The 27,908-nt window shown below is 43.0% G+C and overlaps 1 protein-coding gene across 5 annotated transcripts in view; it reads right to left on the reverse strand.

Annotated features, from left to right (window-relative positions):
- Positions 1 to 27,908, reverse strand: part of CDK8 (cyclin dependent kinase 8) — a 180,476-nt gene that overhangs the window by 85,211 nt on the left and 67,357 nt on the right. For 4 of the 5 annotated variants that reach the window (XM_075919243.1, XM_006138901.4, XM_006138900.4 and 1 more), the window contains one exon: positions 18,872 to 18,947. The exons of the other annotated variant lie outside the window; for it this stretch is intronic. In XM_075919243.1, the coding sequence (XP_075775358.1) occupies positions 18,872 to 18,947 (76 nt within the window). The remainder of the gene's footprint in view (positions 1 to 18,871; positions 18,948 to 27,908) is intronic. 5 annotated transcript variants of the gene reach the window in all.

Genomic DNA, 27,908 nt, shown 5'->3' on the forward strand with positions numbered 1-27,908 from the left:
AATGGTTAATGAGGTGTCTCAGAAATGCTAACAGTATCAGGCAACTGACATTTCATTCCTCTTGCTGGTAGTGGCAGACAGTGCCCCGTACTAAAAGCAGCAGAAGTCCGTTCACTTGTTGGAAGTGTAGTTTCCTCCTCTTTGAAGAAGCCATATTTTAAATCATTTTATTTTAGCAATACACTTGGAAATATACTTTTTGTACTTCACCAGTCACTATTCAGTACGAATGTCCTAGAACTGCAGAATTAAAAACAAAAAACCGCACAATCCTCACTAATAAACTCTGAAAACATTTATTTGACTCCTTGGATCTACTATGTCACTTAGTTTTTTCTAGAACACTATTGTGGCAGGATGAAGAAAAGTAATACCTGATTGTTGATTACATTGGAAAACATTTACTTATGTATCCCTCTTGGGTTCCTACTTCATCCAGAGATGCCAATGAGAAAAGGTGATGACGACAACAACAACAAATTAAAACTGAAGGACTCGCATGCTCTTTTCCCCTCCAACTCTAGTCCCCACCAAATAAAAAAATAAAGTCATCTATGCCCATGCTTATGTTGTGGGATCCTTGACTAAGACTAAGAAAACGTGTATTTGGTCACAAACTGAAAATAAGCCAACACTGCAATTTTTAAACAGAAGTGTCTGAATCAGCCCATTGCTAGAAGATAAGAGGCACTGCCTTGCCAGTTGCCTCCCACTTATCTTTTACAGTCAGAGAAACAACTAACATGAACTGGAGTACTCTGAGCAGTATTGATGCAGCTCCCCTACACCATATGGAAGGAAATGAACTAGTAACTCCATTGCTTATTCTCTCAAGCAGGCTGTTGAAGCCCTAAGGAGAGCAGGACAGGAACTCAGCTGGCTCTGCCTCTGCCTAGGAGAGTACCTAGCAAAGGACAGCTCCCCTCCATTTAGGGCAGCCTGACAGAGTGGAAAATGAGAAGTTACCACTCCCTGATTTCCTATTCCAGTCCCTACAGAGAGCAGTCTTCATTTCAGGAACTGACTATACCCTCCAAGGAACCATGCACCGCTGGAGACAATCAGTGTTCAGCATGCTCCCAGCCAATTCTATCCTTGCCCTATGTGAAACTATGGGGAGGAACACATAGGAGCCATACATCATCTCTTGGTTAAATATTCTTGCACCGAGGCCGGTGGTAACAGCTGGCGCCCAAGGCGGAAGGCGTGATCAGCACCGCCGCCTGCACGGCCGTCAATGGCCATGATGTAATCACGGGGGGCCCGGGCCAGCAGCACCCTAGGCGACCGCCTAGTCTGCCTAGGCTCACGGGCTGCCTCTGTGCTCAGGTGACAAAGGGAGCACAGCCGTACAGATACCATACTCCAAAGCAGAAGTTCCCAAACTTCGTCATAGTGAGCCTTTCTGAGTTATGAAAAAAATTACTGCACCTCCCCATGATTTCTTAAAACATTGAAAAATCTTATAATGTTGCAAAAAATAATAACAATAAAGACCTGATCTATAATTGAACAAAATTAGTTTCAGAAGTATTAATTTAAGTGCAAAAACTGCACAAATGGAAGCAGATAAAATTTCACAAACACTTTAGAAACATGATACCAAACAATGGTATATATTAATTCAATACAATATCCATCTGTGAGGGACCGCTGAGGGTGTCAGCTCAGGGCTAATTGCTCAAAACCACGGCTGCTTACAGCCGTCGACTAGAGACCTTTCCCAAAAAAGGCCACAAACCAGTAACACAGAGTGCTTCAGCTACCAACCTGGCCAGCAGGAAGCCTCACAAGCAAAACCCCTCAGATACCCCAGCTCTCCCTGTGCCACAATCAACCCCGGGCCACACGTACAGGTGCGGAGTTATAAAACCCAATCTCACCAACTCTGAACAGATCCTCCTGGTCCTAAAGAACCAGCCACAGTCCCTGGTCAATTTACACTTTAGATCTTATCCACAAGAGCATGCTGAGCCAATCCTTTAGAATCTAAAATCTAAACGTTTATTAATAAAAGAAAGAAAAGGTTGAGAGCAAGATTGTAAAGGAGAATACAGTACATACATCAATTACGAAGTTCTCAATGCAGGTTCTTAGCAGAGATGTTACAAACTGCTAGCCTAGAAGTCTCTGGTGTACATCCTGTATTAGGATGGGTTACCAATCCTTCCCAGCTCTCTGTCCCTAGCAAGGCTGCATCTGGAATCAGTAGCAAGATTGAAGACAAGATGGAGACAACCTCATGGCACTTTTATATTCCTGGTGTCTCTCAAGCTGCAGCTAGTCACATGATCAAGTGACCTATCTCTGTTTCACATGCAAGTAGCCATTATGCACTGGCCAGTCTGCAGGTTTCCAGACACATTCCTCAAGTGTGTATTGGCCACTCCAAGAGACATTGTCCACGAAACAGGGCTAGTTAGCAAAGCCATTTACTGATCAATCCTTCCTCACAATAGGCAATCCAAGCCCATTGTTCTCTCCCAGACAGAGAACATTTACAATGCAAGAACAGAGCCCATATTCCTAACTTCATATACAAAAATCATACAAATACATGAATATCAGTGGGAGGGGTGTGTTTATTTCCTCATTGTACAATGTAGTGGAATTTGGAGTTCCCACATAGAAAGGAGGAGATGTAAGTCATCTTCAACAGCAAGCTGGGAGCAATACTATGTTTTGATTGTGGTTAATGCTGAGAAGGATGACTCATAAGTAAGTGGGTGAAAAAGAAATGAAGGTTTTAAGAGCCTGATTTCTAAAAATTCAGATCACACTGAAGATGCAACAGTCTTCAATTGGTATTTGTGAAAATTTATCTAGTTCCTATCTGAAAGGACGGTCATGGAAGTTTCGAACATAGCTCAGCAATACACACACACACACACACACACACACACACACACACACAATCTTCATAACTTCACACACAGTGACAGCACATACAATCAAACCGGCTACTAATTTCAATAGATCAAGACTTAAAATGATACCTCACAAGGCATACTTTATACAAAATCATTATACAATAGAGGTGAAAGTGTGTTCTAGAGCAGCGTTTCCCAAACTATGGGCCGCGGCCCAGTACGAAAAAAATACCAGGCCTCAGGAGGGCTGCCGGGAGGGAAGCAGAGCGGGGTGGGCTAGGTTGGGGTGGGGGAGGAACCAGCTGCCGGGAAGCAGTGCTGGAGGCAGCGGGGCTGTCCCGGTGGAGATCCGGGCAGGCGGGCAAAGCAGGGCTGGGCAGGCGGGTGGGCATGTGGCGAAAGCAGGGTTGGGGCAGCGGGGCTGTCCCGGTGGAGATCCGGGCACGCAGGTCTGTCCCGCAGAGATCCGGGCGGGCGGCAAAAGCAGGGCTGGGGGCAGCGGGGCTGTCCCGCGGAGATCCGGGTGGGCGGGCGGGCGGCGGAAGCAGGGTTGGGGGCAGCGGGGCTGTCCGGTGGCGGAGATCGGAGAGGGCAGGCGGCGGAACCAGGGCTACACGGGGGAAGGGGAAGCTGACCAGGGGAGATCAGGAGAAGGAGGAGGAGGGGAGAATCAGCTGCCGGAAGCAGGGCTGGACAGGAGAGATCGGGAAGAGGGGGGGGGGGGAAGAGCGGGACTGACTTGGGCACATGCAGACCCTACAGACCCTGGCAGACGAGTTAGTCTGGCCAGGGATTCCATTCTGCCCCCTCATACCCTCCCTGGAGTGGTTGTGAACTGCCTGGCAGGTAGACACACTCAGACAGTGTGAGCACATCTACCAGCCAGGCAGCTAAGGACTAATACACCTAATTATAATAAAACATACCTAATTAAAAAATACCAGGCATTTTATATGTCTGGTAATTTCTCAATTTCTTTCCCAGACAAAGTCTTCAAATACCGGACCGTCCAGTACAAAACCGGACACCTGGCAACCTTACCCTTCCTTGCACTCTCCCTCTTAGCCTAATAACCTACCCCCAGTCTGCTCCTGCTCCCGCCTCCTGAAGTGCTCATGTGGCGCTGGGTCCCACAAGCCCTGGCCCAGGCTTGGTGGAAGATGCAGCCGGGTGAAACACTGAAAATTTATTCATTTTTCATTTTTTTATATACGTTTATATTTTTGGGCTGCAAAACACAGTACTGAAAAAAAACAGGTTCCAACTAAAGTAAAAAGTTTGGGAAACCCTGATCTAGCCAGCTTTCTATCCACCTTACAGTCCATTTATCCAATCACAATTCCCTTAACTTGCTGGCAAGAATATTGTGAGTGACTGTATCAAAAGTTATTGTGGGAAATGTTTCTTTTGCCCAACCAAAATAATCTTCCAGACAAACCATTTTTTGGCTTGACTGATCAATCATACTTAAGGGAAGTAAGAGAGTGTGTGTGCCAGGAAGTTCTCCTATACAGGGAAAATAACCTATTACTTTAATGACTTGAAATAATGACAATGAATAAAATACTTTTCAAAGATTAAATGCTTTTGTTAAAAAATGAAAAACATTAAATTTCAAAATACGCTAATTAAAATGAAATGTGAAATTATGGCAATCTAGGTTAAGGTCTAAATTTATTAAAATCAATTAAAACTACTTAAATGTATACATTTATATGATATACCACTAAACAGTGGACTGAAGAGAAATGCAGAAAGTGCGGACAAGGGGGGATCCAGTGGATATAGTATACTTAGATTTCCAGAAAGCCTTTGACAAGGTCCCTTACAGAAGGCTCTCAAGTAAAGTAAGTTGTCATGGGATAAAAGAGGAAGTCCTTTCATGGATTGATAACTGATTAAAAGGCAGGAAACAAAGGATAAGAATAAATGGCAAATTTTTAGAGTGGAGAGAGGTAACTAATGGGGTCCCCCAAGGGTCTGTCTTGGGACCAATCCTGCTCAATTTATTTATAGATGATCTAGATAAAGGGGTAAACAGTGAAGTACCAAAATTTGCAGAGGATACGAAGCTGCTCAAGACAGTTAAGATCAAAGCAGACTGTGAAGAGCTTCCAAAAGATCTCACCAAACTAAGTGATTGGGTAATCAAACAGCAAATGAAATTTAATGTTGATAAATGTAAAGTAATGCACATTGGAAAAAATAATCCTAACTACATATACAATATGATGGAGACTAATTTGGCTGCAACTACTCAAAAAAAGAGATCTTGGAGTCATTGTGGATAGTTCTCTGAAAACATCCACTCAGTGCACAGCGGCAATTGAAAAAGCAAATAGAATGTTAGGAATCATTAAAAAAGGGATACAGAATAAGACAGAAAATATCTTATTGCTTTTATATAAAACCATGGTGTGCCCACATCTTGAATATTGCGTACAGATGTGATCACCTCATCTTATATATATAGATAGATAGATATATAGATATATATAGATATGCATTAGAAAAGGTTCAGAGAAGGGCAACTAAAATAAAGACTGGGACTTTCCATCTTAGAAAAGAGGAGACTAAGGGAGGATAGGATAAGAGATCAATAAAATCATGACTGGTGTGGAAAAAATGAATAAAGAAAAGTTATTTACTTATTCCCACAATATAAGAACTAGGGGTCACCAAATGAAATTAATAGGTAGCAGATTTAAAACAAACAAAAGGAAGTTTTTCTTCACTTAGCACACAGTCAACCTCTCAAACTCCTTGCCAGAGGATGTGGTGAAAGCTGACTTTATGTAGCTCTTTTTTTGAACTCTGTTAGATTTATGGAGGTTAGGTCCATCAAATATTATTAGCCAGGATGGGTAGGAATGGTGTCCCTAGCTTCTGTTTGTCTGGAAATGACAGGGTGGGATCACGTGAGGATAACCTGTTGTGTTCCCTCCCTTGGGGGCATCTGATATTGGCCACTGTCAACAAACAGGATACTGGGTTAGATGGACCGTTGGTCTGACCCAGTATGGTCATTCTTAAGTGTGCTGAATATACTGAAAACTATTTCCAAAACACTGGATAAATTACAAAAGGATAGCTGCTCTATTGCTGATATTGTTGAAATTTGGACAGAACTTCAGATGCAGGAAAAAAAAAATCAACAAAGTTAAAATTATAGGCAATGAAGCAGCAATTACTCTGCCTCATTTTCATGCCAATGTTCTCAACAGTGTACCAGAGTAGATGTTTACTAGGAAGAAAAAATATGCTGTTATACCATAGGCATCTAAAAACTAAGACAACTACAAGAAATTTCAGAGCTAGAGGTGAACCATGTAAGCAGTACAAGTTTGCCACTAAAGTTTTTAAGAAAGGAAAGCTACTGAATTGGTGAAAATCACTGGTTAAGCACTTGGAACCAGACACTAAATGGCACCAACAGAAAAAAAACTATTGTTTTCAAAAGTTAAGAAAACATTTTTAAACTTGGATTAGTTCACTCTAAATTAATACACCAAATGGGAGATGAAAAGGCAAAGCTCATTTTCTTCTTCCAACCTATGAATATAAACAGTGTGGGAGAGGATGAGATTTATGAGTTCTCAAACCCTGAAGGATTTAGTGACCAGGAAGTTATCAATTAAAATTTACAACTCTAGATAATGCTTCCTTTGTTTAATAAGTCAGTTTTAAATGCAGAATACCTCTTTATCAACACCTTTTTTTTAACGTATCGAGCATATTCAACTGAATTTTATTTAACAATTAAAAATTTAAATGCTGTTGTGCATTTAATTGAATTCCACTTTGCATCCAAATGCAGCTTGATACAAGCTTAAAAACAAAAAAGGAAAAAGAAATGTGTCAGTCACCAATGTCAAACATGAAAAAGTAAAGAATTCTTCTGAATAAAGACATGTTAAATTATAAAATTGCTTAAATAAGTGTGTATGGATATAGTGTATTCTGGTTAGCAAAAAAAATCCAAATTTAATGCAGAGGCTATAAAAAGTTACAAAACAACATGTTTTAATTTGCATTGATTGCATTAACTTGTATTTAAGAACATAAGAACGGCCGTACTGGGTCAGACCAAAGGTCCATCTCGCCCAGTATCCTGTCTACCGACAGTGGCCAGCACCAAGTGCCCCAGAGAGGGTGGACCGAAGACAATGATCAAGCGATTTGTCTCCTGCCATCCCTCTCCAGCCTCTGACAAACAGAGGCCAAGGAAAATAAGTAAAAATACAAAACCATTCATTTAAATCAAGGTTTTCTGCTTTACCTGTTTAAAGAATTAATTAAATCAGTGATTTAACCACTGGCTTAAATCATGCTACCCTACCCCAGATCAAAACCCCAAAAGGAAAAAGGAACCGCATAAAAACCTAGGTAAAATATAGAACTAGAGCACCCAGATGCAAAGCAAGCTTTTCCCACAAGTTTTTGCCCATCCAACTTAGTCCTGATCATGCATAAAACCACCATACCGATTCACAGAAATCCCCATTTCACTGCAAAGCTAACCTGCACAGGGATTTTCCTGATAACAAAATACTCCTCACTAGTCAAAGCAAAAGTGTTGACAGTTAAAATTACTAACCTTATATAATTCAATGGGTAGGTCTGTGACTCTTGGAGCAAGGTGGTACTTCAATTACTCAGAATTTCATCTATGGAGCATTCCTAATCTTATCTCATAATAGACTGTGGATAGACTGCAAACCAGAGACCCCCCCATTTGTGGAATTGCTATTTATGGTTCCACGTAGTTGCAGGTCTCCTGTCCCAGCCTGGAGGGGATAATGGGGGAGGAGTAGCAGGGGCCAGGCCCCACAGTGAGTTCCCTGCAGCTCCTAGCCCCTGCAGTGAGTTCAGGAGCCACAAGCTCATCACAGGCCTGGGAGCCATGGCTCCCAGTATTCACAAATTTCACCACTGGCGGTGGATGCAGGAATGCATCTACTGTGAATGGTAAGGGTTTCCTGTATTTAGAGAACAATGACATTGCACAGTCTACTGCTGATTGCAAACTGTGGTAGTTACAGTGCATATAAAATTCCAGAAGGAATTAGGCTGTATGACATTACTACAGAGCAGCTTACTATTGAAGTTCTGGGCAAATATTATGAAGAAAGTACAAGTTAATGAGACCGCCTAAAGACAAAGCTAAGAGTAAAAAAAAAAAAGTTAGGCAACAGTGAATAAATCAAATGGCAATGCACTACTAATACAGATTGTCCTAATACAAACTGTCAGGACAGGATGGAGGAATTGTCTTCCTATGTTTTTGGACAGTGTCTAGCACTGTGGGGCAATGATCCTATAACCCATTGCACTCGATGGCTCCAAGCCAATAAAGTCAATGTAATATAGGTTTGTTTGTATTGTTTTAACCTGTTGATAGGACTTATAGCCCTGTTCTACACTAGCGAGTTATTTCTAAATAACTCCCCTTATTTCAAAAAAACAAGCAGAGTGTCCACATTACTAAGCCCATTGTTACGAAATAAAAGGCTGGTTATTTCAAAATAACTCCTGCTTTCCACTAAGAATAACACAGAGTTATTTCAAAATAATTTTCCAGTACAGACATGCCCATACACAAAATCTTGCCTAAACTGAAATACAGGCAGTCCCCGGGTTACGTACAAGATAGGGACTGTAGGTTTGTTCTTAAGTTGAATCTCTATGTAAGTCGGAACTGGCGTCCAGATTCAGCCGCTGCTGAAACTGATCAGCGGCTGATTCCAGGAAGCCCGGGGCAGGGGCTTCCTGTAGTCAGCCACTGGTCAGTTTCAGCAGCGGCTGACTTGGGGACGCCTGGGGCCGAACAGCTGGGGTGCTTTGCTCTGCTTTGCCCCCCGCCCCCGTCCCCCTGGTCTGCAGACCAGGGGGACGGCGGGAGGGGGAGGGGGGAGAGGAAGCAGAGCCAAGCCACGGAGCACCCGGCCAGCTGACAGCCGAGACACGTCTGGGCTGTCAGCTGACCGCGCGCTCCGTGGCTTGGCTCTGCTTTGCCCCCCCCCCCCCCCCCCCGGTCTGCAGACCAGGAGGACGGGGGGGGGGGGGGGCAAAGCAGAGCAAAGCAGAGCCAAGCCACGGAGCGCGCGGTCAGCTGACAGCCCAGACGCGTCTTGGCTGTCAGCTGGCCGGGTGCTCCGCGGCTTGGCTCTGCTTCCTCTCCCCCCCCCCCCCGCCGTCCCCCTGGTCTGCAGACCAGGGGGACGGGGGGGGGGGGGGACGGGGGCGGGGGGCAAAGCAGAGCCAAGCCGCGGAGCGCGTGGGCAACGGACAGCCCTGTCCGCTGCCCACGTGTTCCACCGCTTTGCTTCCTCTCCCTGGTCTGCTGGAGACCAGGGAGAGGAACGGCCCTGTTCGTAACTGCGGATCCAACATAAGTCGGTTCCGCGTCACTCGGGGACTGCCTGTACACTAAATTTAATGAACTTTTAAAGAGAAATCAACTGAAGAGCAGGTACTACCCCCCTATTTTCTTCTTAAAGTTTTATTCTTCAAGTCCTCAGAAGTTTCTTTCAACTTCTAAGGTGGAAGGATTTTCTTGTGTTAAAATTACATAAGTGAGTGGGTCAGGAGTTTTGGTTGATTTCCTGTGTAACGAGAGGCAAGGCACTTCACTGTTCTGTACCTCATCTGAAACTTACCTGTCCAATAGGTCTGAGGAAAGGATCAGTTTTTTCATACCTGTAATATGCTATGAAGCCTCAGAAGTTCTGTATAAATACACATTAGAAATGGATATTCCAGTGCATGAAATCTTACTGTAAGCAAGCCCTAGTTCCTTTGTGCTTCTTTATCGTTACGTAAATTCAACAGGAAAAAATAAGAAGCAAGGCAGTGTACATCACTGGAGAATTTTTAAAGAACAATATTCTAATAGAAGATCAATACAACATTCAGCCAAAATTATGTAAGAGGCAGACTTCATGTTGATCATGTTGAAGAAGTATGGGGTTGCCAGGATGAGGAGAATATTGCAATTGTAGCTCTTACTATGGTATTTCAATTAACAACAGAATTTAGTTTTACATGAGTACTGAAACTGTTCTACCAAAATAAATGGGGGAGTTGGTTTACTCAAAAACAGACTTGTTCAAAGTACTCAAGCTGAAGAAGAATTAACTATTATCTATCTATATATTTAGAATGTGTCTGTCTGTGAGTCCATCTGTCTGAGTCTGTTTGTTCAAGAACTCCTCCTGAACAGTAAGAGCTACTGCCACCAAATTTGGTATGCAGCTTCCTCTTATTCTAACTTAAAGCTAGATCAGGGTTTGACTGTGCCAGGACAATGGGAAGTCCCTGGAATGGGACTGTTTTCCAGAAGATGGGAAGGGGCAGGGAAGAGGGATACTCACAATGGCCACTGGGGTCAGAGAAAGCACGAGAGAGCTATACTACAGAGTGACCACTGGAGGCATCCACACCACCAAGGGAGTGGCCAGCGGGGGCTGGGGCTCACCACCTTGCTTGCCACTAGATGGCGTAAGTAGCACCCATGCCCCAAACCTTCCCACTCCGACCTTGGCTGCAGAGCTGGAGGGAGGGAGAGGAAAAAGGTCCCTGCTAGCCAGGAATGGGAACTGGGGAGGGGAGGAAAGGAAAGAAAAAAGGCCCCTAGTTGGCAGGGGTAGAGGAAAGGGCCCACCAGCCATGGGGAGAAGAGGTAACTCCCAACCCTGTCTCCTGGACCCTGTGCCCCACAGCCTCCTTCTGCCCTCCCTTCCCCCCCCCCCCCCCCCCCCCACAACCACCAGGCACTTTCTGAACTCCTACACCTCCTACACAGCCAACCCCTGCCCTGAAGGACCTGGGCAATGTAAGGTAAGTCTTCTAGCAAGATAGTGGTTACCAACTAGTAGATCAAGCCTCTGACAGGTGATCCTAAATGGTTTGGCCAAGAGACTTATGAAGTGCCAGCACTTCAACTGCCCCTCCCCCCACAGCTGCACATCTCCTGCCCTTTGCCTTGGAGATGTCTCACCAGGAGCCTCCTGCTTTTTTTTTTTAAAAAAAACAGGGCAGGGGAGGGAGAAGAGAGGTGCTGATGTCAATGGGCCTTCCCTCCCACTTTGTGTCCCCTCTCTGCTCTGCGGAGATAGGATACAACAGGACTCGAGATGGAGTTTGCTGGCTGCTTTTGGGAGTGGTTCAGGGTCAAGACAGGGGTGAGCCTGCCTTAACCCCACTGCACCACCACCCAGAAGCCACCTGAGGTAAGCAGTGCCCACATCCTGAAACCCTACCCCAGCCATGAACCTCCTCCTGCACCACAAGCTCCTGCCCTAGTCCCGAGCATCCCTGCATCCAAATGTTCTCCCAGAGCCTGTGCCTAGAACCCCCTCAGACATTCCAACTGCCTGCCTCAAGATCAGCTTAGAGCCCCTCTCGCATTCCAAATCCCTTAATCCAAGGCAAGAGCCTGCACCCAAACCCTCTGCCCCTGCCTGGTGATAGTGAGGGAGGATGGGGAACAGAGTGAGCAGGACCGGGGCCTTGGAGAAGAGGCACAAAGGAGGCAAGGCAAGAGTATTTGGGTTTCAGGTAGATCTTGGATTGCACTTACATTCAAAAAGTGATGTCATGCATAAAAAGGTTGGAGACTACTGTAGTAAGGATATAAAGCAAGGTAATTTTTCTAAGCAAAGAAGGCCACCCTAGAACAATGCTTGTTCATCTGAACTGTGCTGCTTATATTATAGCCAAGTTCTCTACCAGGGTAACACATCCTTATCTACTATATATTTGAGAATATCCTTTTGTTTGTTCAAGAACTCCTCCTAAATGGCAAGAGCTAGGACCACCAAATTTGGTACATACCTTCCTCTTAACAGCTTAAAGCAAGGTGTGGGTTTAGTTGTGCCAGGATTGCCCCGGCCCAGAGCCTTCCACCCCTCAGGCACCTCTTTTCCTGCTTTGTCAGGGAACGTGGGGAAAATGCACAGTTCACTACATTCTTCACTCTGGTTGGGAAGCATTGGGGACACACAAACCTGGACCTGCCTCAGCTCAGGGACATGCACCCCTCCCCCAGCTGTGCCCACTGGAGCTGCAGTGGCCATGGAGAGGAGCTTCTGACATGGCTCCAAGCTGCTGTGGTGAGAGGAGGTGGGGTAGTCCTCTCTCCCCTGAGATGCTTGGCTCTCAAATAATGAAGGTTTATTTTAAAATGAAGAGCTGAAATACAGGAGGCTCAACAGCTGAAATACAGGAGGCTCAACTGTTGAGGAAACTTACATTTTTAAATGGAAATTTATTACATATGCAAGTCAAGCCTCCCCACTTCCTCTGATTACTCTAGTATTTAAATGCATGTAATGAAACACTATACTCTAGATTTCTTTTTAATTAAGAAGACTGGCATTTATTAATTTTGCCTTGAAAATGCATTACATGATTATATTAAGTTATTTTATTAATTAGATGCACGGATGGCAGTTTATTTATAACAACATTGCTAATTAGTGTAAGGCTGCTGGCATAGTTTGTTCTTATATATAAACACACAAAAAACAGATACAAAGAATATAAATAGATAAGATGGAGAGGAATCATACAGCCCTCTCTGGACCAATGTTATAGCACTTATTTCATTCTATAAGGATATGTCTACACTACAGCATTATTTCAAAATAACATGTCTACACACAAATGCATTTCAAAATAGCATTTTGCTATTTCAAAATAGCGCGTCCAACTGAGTGGACGCTGAATCACATTTAAGGCCAGACAGAACCAGGTCCGGCAGAGCATCAGGTCAGGAATTACTTTGCGTGGCTGCTGCCTGAGGCCGAGGCCTGTGCTTAAAGGAACCTTTCCCTCCCCCCGGTTTGCCTACTTGCTTGCCTACCTCGATGAGGAACAAAAAAGCATTTTGTTTGTGCGCTCTCTGGTTGCCCTCACTTGGGACACCACAGTACCCTGCAACATCGAACCAGAGCTGCCCCTGGGCACTCTGGTGCTTCTCGTGGACGCGTTGCTGCAAGTCTGGCTGCACTTTCTGCAGGCTGCCATCTGGGAGGTCTATGGGGGGGGGGGGGGGGGAACTGTCAGTATCCAAGAGGCCCTGCTGGATAGCTTCCACCCTGAGGAGCACTAAGAGCCTCCCTGGTCTGCCCCACTGGGGGACTGTGCCTCATTCCTCCCTCACGTCCTTCCACTTACCCCTCCCTAACCCCCCTTCCTGATGTCAAATAAAAGACACGTATTTTCATGAACACAAACTCTCTTTATTTAACAAAACTGAGGGGTGGAATGAAACTCTGGTGAGACTGGAGAAAGAAGGTGGGAGAGGGGAAGAGAGAGGGTAGGAGAAGGTAGGAGGAAACTGGAAGGGGGAAGCAAGGAAAGAAGGGGGAAGGGGAAGCTCAGGGCTCAGGGTCTTGCCAGATCAACTTCATTTTCATGCAAACCTGCTCCTGGGTTCGCATGTGGCCTTTGGTGGCCAGGCTGGCAGCTATCCTGCCATAGACAGCCTCGTTTCTCCATCTAGTGCAGAGATAATGGACGTTGGGGGCATCCCCCCCCAAACCTGAATACGGTCCATGATCTCTACCCTGGACCAGAAAGGTGCCTGCCTTCTCCGGGCTCTGGCAGGCTCCTGGGAGCTGGCAGACTGCTCCTGGGGAGTGGTGGAGGGCTGGCTGCCAGTGGCTTGCTGGCTCATGTTTTGGGGCCACTGGGTCAGGGGCAGTGACTGCTGGCTCTGGGCTGGCAGGCTTGGAGCTGGCACAGGCACTGTGGCCAGAGTGAACCCCTTTAAGGACTCTGGGGAAAGGGGAGGGAGAGGAGTGTTCTTGGTTGAGGTTGGAGTGGCTGTGTAGACACTTATTTCGAAATAGTTATTTCGAATTTGGCATTATTCCTCGTGGAATGAGGTTTACCAAATTTGAAATAAGTGCTCCGCTATTTCGAATTAATTTCAAAATAGCGGTTTGGCTGTATAGACACTAGTAAAGTTATTTAAAAATAACGGCTGTGTAGACATACCCTAACTTATCTCTTCACTCCAATATCAAATATCAGGCATTTGTAATTAATTACTCCTACTTTTAAAACAACAAAAATAATGTAGTCTTCAGAACAATCTATAATACTATTTCAAAAATATTACAATGAAAAAAAATTCCTGGTGCAAGATCAAGAACTGAAAGTTCAAAAATGCCACATTTATAGAGCCCCATGTGGATACAAAAATGAGCCGTGGATATCCAAAAATTTCTATCCACATTCATATCTGCAAAAACGAGCCGCAGATATTTCCATCCATATCTGCAGATATAAAATGCAGGACTATGTAGCACTTTAAAGACTAACAAGATGGTTTATTAGATGATGAGCTTTCGTGGGCCAGACCCACTTCCTCAGATCAAATAATGGAAGAAAATAGTCACAACCATATATATTGTATCCTTTGGTATATATGGATACAATTGTATCCTTTGGTATATATGGTTGTGACTATTTTCTTCCACTATTTGATCTGAGGAAGTGGGTCTGGCCCACGAAAGCTCATCATCTAATAAACCATCTTGTTAGTCTTTAAAGTGCTACATAGTCCTGCATTTTGCTTCAGCTACACCAGACTAACACGGCTACATTTCTATTACTATTCTATCTGCAGATATAAAACAGATATCCATGGATTTGCAGGCCTCTATAGATTTAAGGCATAAATTCAATGGTCTTGTGCACATGTATTAGCACACAGTATTTTTCCCCTCCCAGGAACAGCCCAAACCAATTCATACGACTGACACTCTGGCAATGAACCCAGGTTGTATACTGAAGGAGACTTGTTTACAGGATCTATGCCTCACCTGTGCAAAGTTTGGAGAGTATGTAGTGTAGTCAATGAGACAGTGGATTTAAGCAGGGAATCATCTCATGCTTAAGATAGCTGATTGCTACCCTGGAGAACTGGATCCTTTCTACAGGTTGGTTTGTTTTAAATGCAATCTCCTTCCCCATTTTTTAAATAAAAAAAAAAAAGACATTCCATACTGTAGAGCCATACGGATCCCCAGCATGCATCATAAGAGTTGGAACCTTTAGATCCACAGCTGGAGAACTAAACAAACATCAGTGCACTAAACTGAAAAGAATGCCCTAAGCCAGAGAGCATTTGGGAGGGTAAAGGAATGGGGCAGGAGGATCTCAGAAAGCAGGAAACTGTTCTTGCTGTGTGTTTAAACAGCAGTTAGCATATTGTGGGCACTGCTAACAGTGATCTTCTAATTTACTTGTCACTTGATTTAAATAGGAAAAACAAACAACAAAGAGTCTGGTAGCACTTTAAAGACTAACAAAACATGTAAATAGTATCATGAGCTTTCGTGGGTACAACCCACTTGTTCAAATGACCCGAGTGTTCGAAATCCAGATCCAAGGATAAATAAGGGAAGAGGGTGGGGGGAGGGGAAGAAGGACAAAAAATTGAAAGGAAGGAAGAAAAAAAAGAGAGTAAATAAGCTTCAGAGGGATAACTGAGTGAGTCTGTAACAAGAAAATCTTAAACAACAAACAGTCTAGTAACATCTTCAAGACCTAGTAGTTATAAGAGGCTGATAAGAACCATTAGTTTGCACTTGGAAAGGAAGATGACCAACACCAGATTCTAAACAGGTATCAAGAACCATTAGCACCTTCATTGTTTGGTTGGTTGACAATGTGCGAGTCATCAGATATCCTGATTCTAACCATAGGCATGAGAATAAAACCTGTGAATGAAGTTTAATTCCACAAAAAGAGGATTACAGGTGATCAGGAACACCATCCCCAATGACAGCAATGCACACCTGGTTACAGAGCTCTGCAACTTTGTCCTCACCCACAACTACTTCCGATTTGGAGACAATTTGTATTGTCAAGTCAGCGGCACAGTGATGGACACCCACATGACACCACAATATGCCAACATCTTTATGGCTGACCTTGAACATTTCCTCAGCTCTCGCCACCTAACACCTCTACTCTACTTACGCTACATCGATAATATCATCATACGGACCAACGGGAAAGAGACCCTTGAAGAATTTCACAAGGATTTCAACAACTTCCACCCCATCATCAGCCTCAGCCTGGATCAATCCACATGAGAAATCCACTTCCTTGACACTACAGTACAATTAAATGATGGACCAATTTCTACCACCATATATCGGAAACCTACCGACCGCTACACTTACCATGCCTCTAGCTTCCATCCCAGAGGCATTTCTCAATCTATTGTTGACTTCCAGGCAAGCCTTAAGATACAACTGGATTTGCTCCAATCCCATAGACAGAGACAAAAACCTAAAGGATCTACACAGAGCATTCTTAAAACTGAAATACCCACCTAGAGAAGTGAAAAAACAAATTGACAGAGCCAAAAAAGTACCCAGACATGAACTCCTTCAAGACAGGCCCAAAAGAGAAAACAACAGAATTCCACTTATCACCTACAGTTCACAACTTAAACCCTTCCAATGCATTATCAAAAATCTACAACCTATCCTGGAAAATGACCCCTCACTCTCAGAGGCTGTGAGGGAAAGGCCAATTCTCGCTTACAGACAACCAGCTAACCTGAAACAAATTCCTTCCGGTAACCACGCAACACAGCTACATCATAAGTGTGCAGGAACCCACGCCTGCAATCAGCCCCGGTGCCAACTATGCCCACACATCTACACAATCGTTTTCATCACTGGACCCAACCACATCAGCCACCAAATCAGAGACTCATTTAATTGCACATCCACTAATGTGATCAATGCCATCAAATGCCAGCAATGCTCCACTGCAATGTATATCGGGCAAACTGGACAGTCTCTACAGGAAAGAATACATGGACACAAATCAGATATCTGACTTGTAACTCAGTCTTTAAGATGCTACTAGAGGGTTTGTTGTTTAAGTTTTTCCTGTTACAGACTCATTCCGCCATCCCTCTGAAGCTTGTCTACTTACTGTATTTTTTTTCCTTCCTCCCCTTCAATTCACTCTCCCAACTCTCAGTTCCAAACACATGGCACTATAGCAGCCCCTGCTATTCAAGAACAGCAATTTCAGGAAAAGTCCTATTCAAAAAGTCCTGCAGCCCTGAGACAGAGTATGCTCAGTACAGATGGAATTTTCAGAGAACTCTTAGCCAAATAAGTCTCTATTAAGTATGTGCAAACTGATATTTTCAGGGGCTCTTGACCTGGCCAAATTTAGGTAGGTTTTCATGGGCATAGCAAAAGGAGCATTCCTAATGCAAGAGTGACTTCCCTCTACCAAATTTCAAGATCCCCTTCAAAATCAGGGAGGCACTACAGCTTCTTGGTGCTAATATTCTGAGCATTGTTTAATATTGGCAAAAAAGTGATCATAATCTCTCTTTGAAACATCTGAACCATTTTAGCTGAAACTCTCCAACTTCTGTCTGAGACAGATACCCAATATGGGAAATTGCAGCGCAAACTGCTAGAGTTTGGCAAAGTTACAAGCACCTGAGAACAGAGTCTTTTAATGGAAAGTATCAAGAAAATTTAAACAGCAGCGTTGTAACTACAATAACGATCACGTATTCAAATGTGATCTTGTAGTGATCCTATTTTGCATATACCTCTTGAAGGATATTAAGTATGTACAGAATGTTATTTCATAAACTGCTGAGTCTCTCCCAAAACTCTTTTATGGATTTTCACATCTTATTTAGTTAATAAAAACAAATAAAGACATCTAGGATTTTCCACAAGGGACTGGATACTTTTATGGAGTAAGGGGAGAAGAGAAGAGAAGGTATTTGGGTGCTTCCTTGAGATGCAGTAGACTGGACAGATTTTCAGGTAGTACTATTGAACAATTATTCTCTCAAGTCAGTCCTTTTAAGAAGTCTCAGGCAAGCATCCAGAAATTACTAGCCTTGATTTAGGTTTTTAAAAATATAATTCTAATCTTAAATACCAAAATAAATTGATACTAATATAATAAAATTATAAAAATAAAAGCATCAAACCTCAGTCCTCTCGTATCAACTTTTCATAAAAAAAATCTAAGCATTATTTCAGGAAGATGTTTCTAGCAGAATTGTCAATTATTGCCATCCACAAACAAAGTGTTTCTGTACCATTAAGAAATCATTTGGAAACAAAACAAGAATTCAAAGGATCCACACAAATATAATAATGAATAAAGAAATATTAAAAAAGATTCATGAGTTTGTATATTAAATAATGACAGCTTACATTTAACAATAGAAAAATGTTTATTTAAGAGCATTACTGAATCACTAAATTTTTGAAATTTAAATAATTAATTGTTATGATATCACCAAGTGGGAACTGGCAAATCTGAAAATTAATAATCTATGTTCTATATATGAATAGTAGACTATTTACAGGATGTATATTCTCTTACACTTAACTTTTATATTAATTATTAAATTCAAATATATTTCTATAATTTTCTTCTTTAAAGATTAGACAAAAAAAAATCACAGAATAGATAGTCTGCAAAAGCAATATTCCATTTGATATCAACCAAGCATAGATATTTCTAAAATCTTGTTCTGAGATCTTCCTTTGAAACCAGATATAACTATATAACTTTTAAGGGTATAAGTTCTTTGAATGGGAAAGGAAATAAATTGTAAATCAAAATTAAATTATACCCAAATTTACTGTAATAAACAGTGCTGAAAAAATATAACAAAGTTTAGACAATCACTATTTTAATGAAGAGTATATCCAGTACTAACCGATATGCATAAGTACATATTATTATGATTTAAATATGTAATAAAATGTAATTTAGGAATTGCACCAATCATAATTTTTCACTGAACAGAATCAAATTCTTATATTAGCTAATGAGGTTTACTTTAAACCTAAAATTTAAGATTTCCTTTTTTTCTTAGAAAGGCAGATGATTCATTACAACTAAAACATTAACGTAAGATGCGTTCAACTCAAAAATACGTTATTAAAATCTTCTTAATAAATTAGATAGTTACTTACTGCTATTTCTCTGCATGCAGACATAGAAATTCCAGTACCTTCTATTTGTTTTAAAGCATAATCTTTATCATCTTTCCTGTGAAAGAAGAAAAGATGTTTTTAAAACACTGCTTTGTGCATTCAGAACAAGTTTATGTATTATTCAGATACCAGCTTCTAATCAATTTAAATTCTGTATCATGTTCTCTTGATCCTTTGGTAGTTTTAATGCTCTGATAGGATAATTTAGAACAGCTAATCTGTATTAACTTCCAACTCCTGCGTTGATAACTGCAAATACAAGTAGTCACTATATTAGAACATATTTTTAGGTCTTATTAATACAACTTCAAGGATTCATAATTTCACATTTACCACATATTAGAAGTTAATTTCAAATTTCATATTTACCACATATTTCAATGAAGGAATCTAGGATACAAATAATTTCTTAGATGATAAAATTACAAAGTACATCAGATTACATAGAAATCAAATGTATTACACCCTGGAACCCTCACAGTACAGATTCTGAACAATCATGAATTCTTGTATAGCCCAAGAAGAACATGAAATTCATTAAAAACTTGCATGTAAGTGTAGCCCAAGGTCCAGTGTGTTTCAGCAGCAGCCCTGGGAACTACAAGTTGTGGACTACAAACTGCGGCATGTTGGGAGAACTTCCTGGTTCCTGCCAGGATGTGCCCTCTGCCCCCAGCAGGGTCTCAGAAAGGACTGTGCTAGAAGCAGCACACAGGCTGCATGCTGAGAGAAGAGGCTGCTGAACTGTTTTCCTGTTTTGTTTTTACAGAATAAAGCCTGTTCCTGGTGATTTGTCAGAGTGGGTCTCGTCTGAGGTGCACTCACACATACATAACACAGAGCACACCAAGCAGCCTCAGGCCTACCCCCTCCTCCCCCCCCCCCCCCCCCCCCCCCGTGGTGTAAGAAGTCACAAGGTTTCCCCATGCTGAATAACCTCACACTGGGCTAGCCAACAGGAGGGGTTACATAAGGAAATCTCTCTTCCCTTTGCTCCATACCTCAAGAACTAAAATTTCATCCTGTTCCTACCAATCAAATCCTTGATGCAGTTTAAAACCCAGCACTAACTTTAGCATTTTGCATTCTGCAAACTGAAGACTCTTCTAAATCACCATTAATACATGTGAAATACCTGAAACTAAAAGTTGTGAAACAGTGGAGAACTACTAATTGTATTTTTACATCTGCTCTTGAAGACTGTTTAGCAGCTGCAGCTACAAGGAGCAATAGAGGAAAAGGGCTACTTGTCCTGCAAGTCTGAGAAGCATAGGTCTTTAGCAGCATACACACCACCCATATCTCTTCTGTCCCAGGAGCACTATAAACCAAGTGTGGTTCTTTAGTAAAACAGTATTTCCCAGTCTATTCCCATATGCCTCACAAGAGTTTGTAACATGCTAGAGAATTCTCTATGAAGAGTCTGTCTATCCCAAGTATGCTCCAACTGCACAGAGCTAGCTAGTAAACAGGCTTCAACCAAGAGCTGAATATGACTTTGTTCAACTGCTCCTCCCTACAGCCATGGCCTCTGTGGCTCTGGGATCTGGAACTGACAACAGACTGTCTCTCTTGTGTGGTCAATCATCTCAAACACAGAGAAGGAGAGAGTAACTGACTTGTTGTTAAAAGACATGAGAACGGCCATACTGAACGGCCATACTGATCAGACCAAAGGCCCATCTAGATTAGTATCTTGTCTTCTGACAGTGGCCAATGCCAAGTACCACAGAGAAAATTAACAGAACAGGTAACCATCAAGCGATCTATCACTCATTCTTGATTTCTCATGTTCAGTAGGTAAGAGGACAACACATCTGCCCATCCCAGCTAATAGCCATTGATAGACCTGTCCTCGTAGTTCTTTTTTGACAATTACAAAGGCAGGCTGAGGTAGACAACACAGGCAAAGGCAGGACAGTGGAGGAGGGAAAACAGCAGAACAGGCTTATGAGGGACTGCTAGGTAATAAAGACAAAAACAGGACATGATGGAGGAGGGGAGGGACCATTACGCAATGCTCCCCTCTCAAAAATGGAACAGAATCCAGGATTCATGAGTCTCAGATTTGCAGCAGTATATAGCATCATACAAGATTAGAGTTGGAAGAGCCCTCATGAGGTCATCTAATCCAACCCCAGCTACATCTGGAGTATTGTGTCCAGTTCTGGGCCCCCCACTACAAAAAGGATGTGGACGCATTGGAGCGGGTCCAGCGGAGGGCAACCAAAATGATTATGGGGCTGTAGCATATGACTTATGAGGAGAGGCTGAGGGACTTGGGTCTATTTAGTCTGCAGAAGCGAAGAGTGAGGGGGGATTTGATAGCAGCCTTCAACTTCCTGAAGGGAGGTTCCAAAGAGGATGGAGAGAGGCTGTTCTCAGTAGTGACAGATGGTAGAACAAGGAGCAATGGTCTCAAGTTGTGGTGGGAGAGGTCCAGGTTGGATATTAGGAAAAACTATTTCACTAGGAGAGTGGTGAAGCACTGGAATGGGTTACCTAGGGAAGTAGTGGAGTCTCCATCCCTAGAGGTGTTTAAGTCTCGGCTTGACAAAGCCCTGGCCGGGTTTATTTAGTTAGAATTGGTCCTGCTTAGAGCAGGGGGCTGGACTTATGACCTTCTGAGGTCTCTTCCAGTTCTATGATAAAAGCAGGGCCCACCTCAACTAAATCATTCCAGCCAGGGCTCCGTCATACCAGGCCTAAACAAATCTCAAAGGATGGAGATTTTACCACCCACCAGGGCAACCCACTCCAGTGCTTCACCACTCTCCTAGTGAAATAGGTTTTCCTAATATTCAACCTAGACCTCCACCACTATAACTTGAGACCATTGATTCTTGTTCGGTCATCTGCCACCACTGAGAATAGCCTGGCTTCTTCCTCTCTTAGAAACCTTCTCCCCCATTTTTCTCTTCTTCAGACTAAAGACTAGTTTCCTCAGCCTCTCCTCATAAATCATGTACCTCAGCCCCCTAATCATTTTCACTGCCCTCCATTGCACTCTCTCCAATACAGTCACATCCTTTCTGTAATGGGGGGCCCAAAATGGGACAATACTCCAGATGTGACCTCACCAGTGCCAAATAGAAGGGAAATAATCACTTCCTTTGATCTACTGACAATGCTCCTACTGATACATTTCAATATGCATTAGCCTTCTTGGCAAGAAGAGCACACTAATTGCTCACTCATTCAGCTTCTCATCCATGGTAATCTCCAGGGCTACGTCTACACTGGCCCCTTTTCCGGAAGGGGCATGTTAATTTCAGCGATCGCAATAGGGAAATCCGCTGGGGATTTAAATATCCCCCGCGGCATTTAAATAAAAATGTCCGCCGCTTTTTTCCGGCTTTTAGAAAAGCCGGAAAAGAGCGTCTACACTGGCCCCGATCCTCCGGAAAAAAAGCCCTTTTCCGGAGGATCTTATTCCTACTTTGAAGTAGGGCCAGTGTAGACGCTCTTTTCCGGCTTTTCTAAAAGCCGGAAAAAAGCGGCGGACATTTTTATTTAAATGCCGCGGGGGATATTTAAATCCCCCGCGGATTTCCCTATTGCGATCGCTGAAATTAACATGCCCCTTCCGGAAAGGGGGCCAGTGTAGACATAGCCATGGTCTTTTTCTGCAGAAGTGCTGCTTAGCCACTCAATCCCCAGTCTGTAGCAGTGCATGGGATTCTCCTGACCTAAGCGTAGGACTCTCCACATCTTCTTGTTGAAACTCATCAGATTTCTTTTGGCCAAATTCTTCAATTTGTCTAGGTCACTTTGGACCCTATCCCTACCTTCCAGACTCTCCCCCACCACCGCATTTTTGCATCATCTGCAAACTTGTTGACGGTGCAATATATCCCATCATCCAGCTGATTAACAAAGATGTTTAGTTTCATAAACATTGTAATTAATTACATTAATGTTCCCTCTAATCTTTTCCATCTAAGTGTGGAATAATTTTGTGTACATTGAGCCATGTGCAAACATGCCATAACTAGTAAAAACAAAAACCACATAACTAGTAAAAACAAAAACCACAGCTGTGAGCGCTTTGCTAATCAGCTGGGTGGCATCCGAAACTCTCCTGATTATACAGTTTACAGGTCATCACTCTCTGACATAGCTTACAAGGAACATTGGACAGACTGTTTATTATATTACGATATTTAGCTCTGAAATGCTTTAGTTTTAAACCTGGAATTCTCAAACGTTATTGTACCATGATTCTGTTCTGTCAACAAACATTACCAAAGCCCGAATCAAAGTGGGAGATTCACCCGATTCTACTCAGAGAGGTAACAACTTGAGGCCTCCGAGGCTGCGCACACAAAAGATTCCAGTAGGCATTAGAATAGGGGTGTGCAATAATTTTTGGTGTGGAGCCACTTCAAGATTCTGGAAAGTAATCAAGGGCTGCACTTTTCTGTAGAGGAGATGTGGGATCTAGGGTGGAGGTTGGTGCACAGGTTAAGGGACTGGGGTGCAGGAGACTGTGTGAGGTCTGAGAAGGAGCCTGAGTGACGGAGGGGGTTGTGGGATTGGGATGTAGGATTAGGGAGGGAGTGTGGGTGCAGGAGAGGATTCTGGCCTGAAGGAGGGGCTCTAAGAGGAGATGCAAAGTCTGGGAGGGAATTGTGACCTAGAAGGGGGAAAAGTGGGTACACACTGCAGAGGATTTGGGTGATAACCTGAGGCAGGGGAATGGGATGCAGGATCTGGGAGAGAATATGGATACGGGAGGAGAAGATTCTGGCCTGGAGAGGAACGTAGGAGGGGATACAGAGTCTGGGACAGAATTGTGACCTGGGGCAGAGGAGTGCAGAGGGTTTGGATGGTGACTTGGGAGAGGGAGTTGGGGTGTTGAAGGGGCAGGGGTGCCAGAGGCAGGCTCTGACTGGGAGGCATTTACCTAAGCCAACAGCCCAGCAGCACCCAAGGCAAGCTGGGCTCCCTACCTGCTGCAGCCCCCGATCACTTTAAACTGCAGGCTTGTTCACTCCCTGTGGCTCTCCGCTCTAGGAAGGGAAAGAGGCTTGTGCTGCCCCCATCCCAATCTATCAATTCCTATTGGAAATGGTTGTTTCCAGCCAACAGGAGCTGAGAAATTGGCTGGGGTCAATTCCTATTGGCCAGTTGCTTCCAGCCTATGGAAGATGAGGATTGGGCTAGGGGCCAGGAGATCACATGAAGCCTCCCCTTCCTTTCAGAACAGATAGTCGCATGGACTGCACTTTAAACCACAGCAGCTGAGGGTTGCAGCAGGGTGGCCGACAGACCCGGATCTGGACCCTGGGCTGTATTTTGCCCAGCCCTGCATTAGAAGCACAGCTATCCCAGTCACTGTAACATGCCATGGAACAGACCAAAAGACAATACTGTACTATGTGCAGAATTTGATGAGTAGGCAGTAAACAGGTCGTGGGGTCACACATTCAAAAAAGAAAAAGAAATACTGAATAACTACCCCCTCTGTGAGTATTATGCATTCCATTCACTGAATGGCACAAGAATTCTAAAATAGAATAGGATCATGTAATTAAAGAATATCTTTACGCATATGCACAAGAGACCTGAATTAAGACTACCTAAGAACCTTAATATGCATATTAGACCATTTTCTTGTAATGCAGCTTTTCATGAAAAGAAAAACTACTATATGTTTGAAAGAGAGTCTAATAACTCCTCCTAAACAGTAAGCAGTAGGTCCAAATTTGGTATACAGCTTCCTCTTATTATAACTTAAAACAAGATACAGGTTTGGTAGTGCCAGGAAAATGGGATGCGCTTGGAATGGGATTGCTTCTCAGAAACCATACAGAAAAAAAAAAAAAAAAGACGGAATCACCAGACAAATGAAAGGAGCTGGCTAGGGGTATGCACCTATGGGAATTGCACAGAACTTTGTAGGATCTAGCCTTTTGTAAATAAGGTTCCTTCTGAATAGACTGGTCTTCTATGTGTATTTACAATGCCCAGCATATGAGGCCCCAATCCTGACTCGGACCCTGTATTACTATGTGGTCTTTATTTGATCAACGTCAAATAAAGACCAAATTGAATAAAGTAAACCTATAAAACAGCATGAGACAAAGTACTAGTTAGAAGACAGGAAATAAAGGGTATGAATAAATGGTAAATTTTCAGAATGGAGAGGGGTAACTAGTGATGTCCCCCAAGGGTCAGGCCTGGGACCTATCCTTTTCAACTTATTCATAAATGATCCGGAGAAAGCGGTAAACAGAGAGGTGGTAAAGTTTGCGGAGGATACCAAACTGTTTAGGATAGTCAAGACAGAAGCAGACTGTGAGGGACTCCAAAAAGATCTTACCAAACTGAGCGTTTGGGCAACAAAATGGCAAATGAAATTTAATGTGGATAAAAGTAAAGTAATGCACATCGGGAAAAATAACCCCAACTATACATACAGTATGATGGGGGATAATTTGTCGTAGCCAAATTAGGAAAGAGATCTTGGAGTTATTGTGGATAGTTCTCTGAAAACTTGCACACAGTGTGCAGTGGCGGTCAAAAAGGCAAATAGGATGCTAGGAATTATTAAGAAAGGGATAGAAAATAAGACCCAGAATATCTTACTGCCACTGTATAAAATTATGGTACGCCCACATCTTGAATACTGTGTACAGATGTGGTCTCCTCACCTCAAAAAAGATATTTTGGCCTTGGAAAGGGTTCAGAAAAGGGCAACTAAAATGATTAGGGGTTTGGAACGGGTCCCATATGAAGAGAGGCTAAAGCGACTGGGACTTTTCAGTTTAAAAAAGAGGAGATTGAGGGGGAATATGATAGAGATGTATAAAATCTGAATGGTGTGGAGAGGGCGGATAAAGAAAAAAGTTATTTATTAGTTCTCATAATAGAAGAGCTAGAGAACACCAAATGAAATTAATGGATAGCGGGTTTAAAACTAATAAAATAAAGTTCTTCTTCACACAGCGTGTGGTCAACCTGTGGAACTCCTTGCCAGAGGAGGCTGTGAAGATTAGGACTATAACGGAGTTTAAAGAGAAGCTAGATAATTTCATGGAGTTTAGATCCATAAAAGGCTATTAGCCAGGGGATAAAAATGCTGTCCCCGGCCTCTGTTTGTCAGAGGCTTGAGAAGGATGGCAGGAGACAAATCGCTTGATCATTGTCTTCGGTCCACCCTCTCTGGGGCACCTGGTGTTGGCCACTGTCAGCAGACAGGCTACTGGGCTAAATGGACCTTTGGTCTGACCCAGTTCGGCCGTTCTTATGAAGCTTTAAAAACATCAATATTATGTATGGTTATTCCAACAAAAACAAGTTACAGTAAAAAGTTCTCTTGGAATTTACCAGATCAGCGGTCAGAGTGACCAATATAATAGGTCAGGACAGCAATACAATAAATTCAGGATTTACTGGTATGGCGTCCTGACAGGTCTTTTGCCTCATCAGTGATGATAAATGTTCAGCTGCATGCGTTTTGGTATGCTCTCCCAGCATATTATGCCAGCTCTATGCAGGTAGCTAGTATAATAGACTTTAACAAAAGCCTCCCAAAACCACAAACTCAAATGAAATACAAAGGCACCCAAGTCAGGTTTATTGTCAAACAAAGTACATTAAATAGTCATTGGTAGCCAAATAGCCTTCGAGCCCCTATGTATTTGTACCTGTAACAATGGACACAGCTCATTTAATAGTATGGATTTTATTATTGCTCCCTAGGCTGACCAAAGAGTTAAGTCAAGGTACCCCAACATTTATAATCAATCTATAATACACACCTTGCATATCATCTTACATATTAATGACACATTGGTACCTCCCCTTGTACTTTCCTCCAAAGCATTCACTTCCCGTTGTTATACTTATACTCTCGTTGTTTTAAACTATTTTATTATGTACTAAGCTGGGGTGTCCTTGTACTGTCCTGGTGGAATGTATTTACATATTTCATGTGCTTTTAGCAGTGCTCGCAGTTCATCTGCCAAGAGACACTTACAGGCAAACATCTGCTTTTGACAAGGCCTGCCTGTTGCTCACAGTATAACTCTTGCTTACTTTGGTTGAGGCCCCAGGCCCATGCTTCAAGCTCTTTCTTTCTCCTACAAATACCAAGAACTACCAAGAAATTAGTAAATATTAAATATTTCAATTTACAGATACACTGGGAAACCAGATAAGGGAAAAAACAATCAATAGCTGTAGATTCCCTTAAATCAAGAGTGGGAAACTACAGTCTGTGGGCCAAAAGCAGCAAGCCTCAGCAGCCCTTGTACCCTTCTGCAGGCAGGAGCAGGAGCAGAGCCCTAAGCAGGGTGTTTTCATTCTCAGTTGGAAGCAGATCAGTGAGGTGTTTGTTTTTGCACTTGCTGGGAATCAGTAAGAGGGTTTTTTGTTTGTTTTCAATACAAAGCAGGCAGAAGCCCAGCAGCAGAGTTGGAGCTATCCAGTTTTTTGCACCTAATGTAGCATACCCTACGGACAGGTGGCATACGTGTGCATTCAGTGCAAAGCGCTCCTGGCCCTCAGAGACCATTTACAGACTTTGGAGACCAATGTGACTGAACTGGAGGAGCTAAGGAAGGCAGAGAGGTACACAGGTACACAGTAGAGAAGTCCCACCCTTAGTCAGACTGCTTCTGTGCTGCTGAGAAGGATGAATGCCTCATGGGAGGAGAACATCAATCCGCAGCAGAGGGAAATAATCTCATTAGTTAGGACCCTTCTTCCATATGATGTTAAGGTATCCTCTCTCACTGAGGATAACCCTCTAAGAGACTGAACTCCAGTTATGAGGAAAAGACAAGTATTAGTAATGGGGGATTAAATCACTAGAAACATAGCTGGGTTTGTGATGACCAGGAGAAACTTATGGTGACTTGCTTGCCTGGTGCAAAGGTTGCAGTTCTCTCAAGACATCCAGATAGACTTAGTTAAACAGAAATTAAGAAGTGCAGTACCAAAAGTAAAATCCCTGCAAGCTGCATGGAAACTTTTCAAACTCACCATAGTAGGGGCTCAACTCAAACAT

This window comes from Pelodiscus sinensis, chromosome 1 (assembly GCF_049634645.1).
Source record: "Pelodiscus sinensis isolate JC-2024 chromosome 1, ASM4963464v1, whole genome shotgun sequence".
Taxonomy (NCBI): Eukaryota; Metazoa; Chordata; order Testudines; family Trionychidae; genus Pelodiscus; species Pelodiscus sinensis.